This window comes from Lissotriton vulgaris, unplaced genomic scaffold (assembly GCF_964263255.1).
Source record: "Lissotriton vulgaris unplaced genomic scaffold, aLisVul1.2 SCAFFOLD_1062, whole genome shotgun sequence".
NCBI lineage: Eukaryota > Metazoa > Chordata > Amphibia > Caudata > Salamandridae > Lissotriton > Lissotriton vulgaris.
The window spans coordinates 413082-420669 of record NW_028251002.1 but is presented as its reverse complement, the minus strand read 5'-3'; the positions used below and the strand labels follow the sequence as shown (position 1 = coordinate 420669).

Sequence of the window (7588 nt, the reverse complement as noted above, 5' to 3'; positions counted from 1 at the left end):
AATCCCCTGAAATAAGCTCCTCCAAGGCATCAATAAAGTGATCAGCATAACCTGGCGGACGGTACACCAGCGTGCTTTCCAAAGTGAAATGCGGGCTAAACAGTATGAAAAAATGAAGCAGCTCCGTGTCCCCTAAATCTCCCTTGGGCTCATAGGAGAAGATCCATTTATCCCTGTAAATCACGGCAACCCCACCCCCTCTACTGAGCGGGTGGTCTGCCCTAATTATCTTGAAGCCCCTAGGGACAGCTAGCTCCACTACTGGGGCGCAAGTGTCATTGAGCCATGTCTCAGTGATAAAGAAGATGTCCAACTGATTCTCCACCAAGAGCTCAAAGACATGGGCAGCGTGCTTGACCAAGGACCTAGCATTAATCAGCCCTGCTCTAATCTGAGTAGAGTCAGTGTTACTCAATTCGGAGCAGCTGAGCGTAGGATGCAAATGGAATTTGCACAGTGAACACGCTCTAGTTAGGCTGTCGGCCACCCCCCAGAGGTTAACCACATTGCAACTGAGCGTGTTTAGTCCTATTAAATCCTCACGCGAGTACCTTAATCTGGCAGCTTTTTGTAACAGGCGCGAATGGGCAGGGGGTCTGGCACTAGGCACGTCCGGTGCACGGACGGGCACAGACGGGCTCTCCTTTGGCGCGCAGACGGCGCGCCAGCTGCGCGTCCGAGGGTGTGCGGTTCGTATTTGTTGGTGCGGCTCGCTCATACGGCCCGTTGGGGGGGTTCGCGTACGCTTTATTGAGGGGTGTGCGGTTCGTATTTGTTGGTGCGGCTCGCTCATACGGCCGGTTGGGGGGGGTTCGCGTACGCTTTATTGAGGAGTGTGTGGTTCGTATTTGTTGGTGTGGCTCGCTCATACGGCCCGTTGGGGGGGGTTTGCGTACGTTTTATTGAGGGGTGTGCGGTTCGTATTTGTTGGTGCGGCTCGCTCATACGGGCTTTGGGGGGGGAGGTTCGCATACGCTTTATTGAGGGGTGTGCGGTTTGTATTTGTTGGTGCGGCTCGCTCATACGGCCCATTGTGGGGGCGCAGTTCGCGTACGCTTTATTGAGGGGTGTGCGGTTCGTATTTGTTGGTGTGGCTTGCTCATTCGGGCCGTTGGGGGGGGTTCGCGTATGCTTTATTGAGGGGCGTGCGGTTCGTATTTGTTGGTGCGGCTCGCTCATACTGCCCATTGGGGGGGTTCGCCTACGCTTTATTGAGGGGTGTGCGGTTCGTATTTCTTGGTGCGGCTCACTCATACGGCCCGATGGGGGTGTTCACGGACGCTTTATTGAGGGGTGTACGGTTTGTATTTGTTGGTGCGGCTCGCCCATACGGGCCATTGGGGGGTTCGCGTACGCTTTATTGAGGGGTGTGCGGTTCGTATTTGTTGGTGCTGCTCGCTCATACGGCCCGTTGGGGGGGGGGGGGGGGGTTCGCGTATGCTTTATTGAGGGGTGTACGGTTAGTATTTGTTGGTGCGGCTCGTTCATACGTGATTTTTTCCGTACGAATCAGGCCTCATGCGCGACTACGTTTGCCCGTACAAATCGCGTACTCGTTCACCGTTCTGGATCGTACTAGTTTGATCGTACGGCATATTTACAAATTGTACGGTTTGAATTCCGATGCCATTTTGTATGGGTATTCGATTAAGGTTCGTACGGTTCGCTTGAATTCGGACGTATTTTCGGGATACAGATCGTACTTCGCAGTTCGGACGGTCTTTTTTCATTCGTACGGAGACGGCTACGAATACGAATCGTACGACGGTTTATTCTCCCAAATCGGAATCATCCCCAAAGTGTACATAGACAAAAACAAAAAAGGAAGGGATCGGACAGCACACCTGTAGTCACTATCAAGTCTCAAATATATATTGCAATCAATGGCCATAAATATCACCCACACAATCCAGTAGAGATAGCATCAGTCACAAAAATAATCCACACAATATAAGGATCCAAGGTATGTAGTATTCTTGATAATCTTTATTCCAAAATTTCTTGAAAAGACTTCCCAGCACACGACTTGCCATTAATCAAGACTCATTGACTTGTTACTGGCTGTAGCGTTTCAACAGATTTAACAAAATTGGAAAGACTCTTATAAATTGTCCTATTTAGCATGGTGGTATGCAGTATGTCATAATCATTATTTAGATACAGCCCTTGTCCACCCTATCTCTCTCACTATGAAAAGATTACACCTCTGGTTTCCTCTCACACACTTTCTAAATACAACAGCAAAGAACACTTTTCCCCAGCTCATTCAATGCAAGACGTTACCAAGCCTCTCTGACTTCCTACTGTTTGTTTTTACACAATTGTGTTCAATTTGTCACTCCCTAAAACACACTTTCCATTGTATATATTTATTTTGACATGTACTCCTATTTGCAATATTTATGAACCTTTGAATGTATTCATATAATTTCCAAAGTTATACTATTATTACCTTGAAGATTGTTATATATATATCAATAGTAATCGTAAGCATCCTTTTCTATTTGCGATGCATCGGTAAATGATTGTCTGTACGAAGTATTGTTTTTTGCAACTACTTTAATAAACCTTTACTCAAACTTTAAAAAAAAGATCTAATTTTGATCAGTGGGCAATAGTTCTTAAGGCTTCATTCAACACCAGCAGTTTACTTGTCAGGGGTCTGAAAAAATATTTTACATTTTCTAAAATCTTTACAAGGAAGGCATACTTTATATATCTTATTTCATATTTCTGTATTGCATTATTGTAGTAGATGAGGAAATTGTCATAATGGGAATAGTTTATTGACAAGTTGTTTGCCAGTAAAATAAACAAATTAAACGTGAGAAGCAGGCAGAGTCCATGAAAGTGGCTGAGAGTGTTCCAGAATCATAACCTACAAGATAATCTAGCCTATCAGGTGCCATTCAACAAGATAAAAATAAAAGTAATGTAGTTTGATTTATTTATTTTACCAACTGAATTCCACACATTTTTTCTATTGTTAAAGATTAATGCAACTTTACATCTACCGACCTTTATTACCCATCCGAATCCCTGTCACCTCCTTTCTCTCTTCTTTAAAGATGAGACAGAAAACGCGCAGTTCACTTTTATAATGTGTTTCTCATGGAGCTAAATTTGTTCTCTCACTTTGAAAAGATGAACTCCTTAGAACTTTTCACTGTTTTTTCTGCTTTCTATCATTCCTACAAACCGACTATGCTGCACACCAAATCTGCCCCCTTTGGGCTTTTTCATCCATGCATTAAAAGAAGTGGCTGCTATCCTGGCTTGTGCCCCTGTCCCCAGAAGTGGGCAGGAAGCGCCATTCAGACCGTTTTCTCAAAAGCCTTCTGCTGACCTTACTATGCTTAGAAATCTGAGGGCCATCTCCCTACTGCCACTACTTGCTATGGTGTGTTAGGGATTTGTAGAGTGCACTGCTACCCAACGGGCCTCCCTGCGCTGAAAGTCAAGGCGTCACATAGTGGTAAGGCCAAAGCAGGTTGTTCAACGGGGTGTGTTGTAAGTCATTTTCTGGATTTGGAGTCTTCTTTGATCAGTCTCAGTGATGGGGTAGAGAATTCCAAAGCTTTGGGGCCAGGTTTGCAAAAGAGCGGCCTCCACTTTTTTCTATCTTGATCTTTGGTACCATGAATAGTCCTTGAGTAGAGGAGTGTAGTAGTCTTTCAGGTCTGTAGGGGGTGAGTATCCTCTAGATTTAAGGGGGCTTTCATTGTGCATCACCGATGGGCCAGACAGAGAGTTTTGAATTTGCTTCTTTTAAGGACCGGCAGCCGGAGGAGTCTGACTAGGAATGCAGAGACTGATTGAACCCGAGAATCTTAAAGAGAGTGCGAGCTGACACGTTTTGAAGGAGTTGTAAGTGCTTGATTATACTCAAAGGGCTTCCCAGGTAAACCGAGTTACGTTAGTCAAGCTGGGAGACCAACAAGCCCTGAACTACTGTTCTTCGTGAGGCCTGAGGCCACCAACTCAAGACCTCCCTTAATGTCCTAAGACGGCCAGAGCAGGCAGCTGAGAGCTTCTTGGCTTGGATCTCCATGGCTAGGTGGCAATAGAGCCAGAAGACTAGAGCTTTCATTTCAGTTCTAGGGTGAGGGCTGTCACCCAGTTGATATTGAAAATGCATATATGCAATATTGCCAAACTGAGCATGTTAATATTGTTTGCTCAAAAATATTGTCTTTCGGTGAGCCTAAGTGCGTGATTTTGAAAAGATTTGGGCACGACTATGGGTTGGCTACATTTAAACGCGTTCTTGTGACAGAAGAAATGCTGCCGTTTCCTGCATAAAAGCAGCTCTTTTACTGTGATATTTCACTTGAGTGAAGAGCTGTAGAAATGCCTGATGCTGGCGCTGGTTCTAGTGATCAGTCTGTGGATGCAAAACGTCACTAGTGTTTGAGCCTTTAATGGGACATGTTACCTCACATACCAGAATAATTTACCACCCTTTTAAAAAAAATATGTGAGCAAGTTTTATTTCTGTGCTGAAGGTTATGTAGCGAACAAGACCGCAAAAGAGAAGAAAGAAAAAAGCCTCTTTCACTGAAACAAATTCCTTGCATTGCTTAGTATCACACCAGCAATTTCACCGGCTTTTTGGCGTACACATACGAGCATTTGTTTTCCTCCTGCAGGTAGTTTTTTCATCATTTCTTTAAATGATTTGTAGGTTTTTGCTTCATCAGGGAGCAGCTCCTCATTTCTTTCTACCTTCTTCAGGAGCTCTGTATATTCTTTAAGCTTCATTAAATTACTGATTCGGTCTTGGAACCCTGGTTCTCTGGCCATCTCTTCCTTTTTTATCATTACATCGATAAAGTCAGAGCAGTCTATTTGCTCAGGCATCAAAGCGATTTCTTTAAGGCGTGCAACGCACTTTGTGGCTTTCTCTATATATTGCCCAACCCTTAGGTTCACTGCTGCGGACTCCTCTTCCATCTTTTCGAGAATCTGCTGTTCTGTCTTGACTCCCTCATAAGCCGATTCATACTGTTCTTTCAGGTCTTTCAGCTCTTCTTTCTGAATCATTACACGTGTAACCCACTTGTGGTTTTCCAGTTTGTGCTTTCCTACCTTACACTCCCCGGGGCAGACTTTGCAATTGCCACTCTTGTCTATCACCTCACAAAAATAATTAAAAGGGCTTGCCACAACTTTACAGGGATAGTGGCAGGTCACGTCACAGACCTCACAATTCAGAGCAGATTCCTTGTCAATTGGCTCTTGGGCACTAACAATAACGTCCAGCTCAAGAGAGAAATGTTTATTTTCTTCCATTTTATCTAAATTCTCTTTCAAGGCTTTGCTTCTCTTTTTAATTTTCTCCAATGTTGCCAAACAAGCTTTTATTTCAGGGAGAAGAACTTGCACAGTAGCATCTAACACGGCTCGTTCTCTCAGCACTTCTTTGGTTAACGCTAAACTTTTAGGGCCCAGGTATTCCACCTGATCAAAGAATGACTTCATACTGCGCATTGACTTTTTCCAATATGGTTCACTAAGGTCGTCTGTTTTGTCAAAAAGCGCACCGTTACTGAACGAGTAATGCAGGACAGCGCCATCTTGGCCTTTAATACCGGGGAGCTGAGCCGCCTCGACAGCGGATAAGGCTTGTGGTGTTTTGGAGTCTGCAAAAGTGAACATGAAAACTACATTGTCTGCTACATCCTTCCCAAAAATGGAGAGAATTGAGTTGAAAATGTATTTCTGGGTTGAGGTCAATCGTGATGATGAGGCTTTAATTATAAAACAAACTACATTCAAATGAGCAATAAAGTGAGGAGAAGAAAAGCCCTCTTTCAGCTGCTCCACGGTCTGCTTGTCTCTCTTCAGGCCTCTTGTGTCACCAAACCCTGGGGTGTCTATCAGAGTGATGGGGTAGGAGATCCTTAGCCCCGGCTCACTCTGTATCTCATATGCCGTCACTTCGGACGTCTGACTCTGCGCCTGGGATTTATTCATATCTTCATCTATTAATTTGAACCGGAATTCGTCCCCAAACTCTACTCCGAGGACATAGTTGATCATTGCATTGATAAGGGTGCTCTTTCCTGCACCTGTTTCTCCAAACATCAGTATAACCTTTTCGTTGACTTTCACACGTTCTTCCCCAAACGTGAACTTTCGGAACCCTTTTCCAAGGCCAGAACATTTCTCTGTGATTGGGACGTTGTAGACTGCTGGATTTTCTGGTTGCTTTAGAGGATTTTTCTCCACGAGATTGCGTGCTAACATCTTTGCTTTTGGTTCTTGTTTATGAAAATAACCTGAAAAAGAGAGACAGGCAGAAGAATGTTAATATGAACATCTTACTGCTCTAGTCATTGTCGAACTCATTCAAATATAGGTAAAATAAGCAATAACTTGCCTTTCGTCTGCAGGAAATGAAACATTTTTACACAAAGCACTTCCTATTTATAGGCCAACGATTTATGAACGAAAAAAAACCAATTCAAATAATTATTTAACTCTAAATTCCCACAGCGAGGGGCATATTTATTAAGAAATGACGCAGCGTAGAAAGTCACCAAGCAGAGCTGTCCTGTATGATAAGGAAGGGGCCGAAATGCGCTATACTCAACCCGTTGCGTGCTCGCGTCGGCCAACTGCCAACGTGAGCACTTCCTCTCGGGTGCTGCGCACAACCGACGGTTGATGCAGCCCTGCCCACTGTGTCAAACGCCTGCACCGCATCGAACGCCAGCACTGCGGCGGACATTTCACCGCGGTGCACAGGTTAACAATAGAAGGCGTATTCCAGTCATTTCTAAGCGCTGGCGCACAATGTGCTGCCTTGTGCCAAAAGTAGGCACCTTTGCACCGTGGTTTCCAAGTTCACCAGTGTTGATATATCTGGCAATGTACCAAAATCCATGGGTGGATGCGTGGGAGCCAATCATCACCTCAACACATTAAGGGAAATCAAGCCATTCCTGCCTTCTGAGGACATGCAGTCTGCAGTCCAATCCCTAGTCATCTCACACTTGGAGTATGGAATGGTGACCCTGGCTGGTGACCCAAAGCTAGACTGGCACCTCTTGGAGCCACTCTGAACTCTGTGGCCGGACTCATCACTGGTTCCAGAAAACAAAACGACATCACCCCAGACCTAATTCAACTCAACTGGCTGTCTATCGAACCAAGGACTTGGTTCAAGATAGCCTGCCTATTGCACAAAGCTATTCACTATAAGACCCCAGTATACCTGGCTAAAAAACTCGAACTATCTGGTTTGAATCGGTCCCTAAGAAGCTTTAATAAATGCCTGAGGAAACCTCCCAAATTCAAAAAGAAAGAACCTACAATCATGCCTTCTTTGGTTTTGCAGCAAGAATATGAAACGCTCTTCCTCCAGATATCAGAACTAACCCCTCAACCCCCTCACTCAAAAAACAAGTCAAATGGTTACTCCTGCATGACCACTTACAGCAATAGTCCTGAAGCCACCATAACTAACGTTTATTTCTTGTTGGCATCTTTGATTTCACACTCAGCATTGCAATGTTTGTTACTCTACATGCACCTAAAGATTGGCTGCTCTTTTGTCACTCTACATGCACCACAAGCTTGGTTG

At 44.6% G+C, this 7588-nt stretch overlaps 1 protein-coding gene across 1 annotated transcript in view; it reads right to left on the bottom strand.

Annotated features, from left to right (window-relative positions):
* Nucleotides 1–1966: 1966 nt before the first annotated feature.
* The window catches only part of LOC147663065 (uncharacterized), a 246011-nt gene continuing 240389 nt past the window's right edge, over nucleotides 1967–7588 (bottom strand). The window contains exon 6 of the mRNA XM_086950708.1: nucleotides 1967–6281. Within this exon, the coding sequence (XP_086806834.1) occupies nucleotides 4555–6281 (1727 nt within the window). The 3' untranslated portion in view covers nucleotides 1967–4554. The remainder of the gene's footprint in view (nucleotides 6282–7588) is intronic.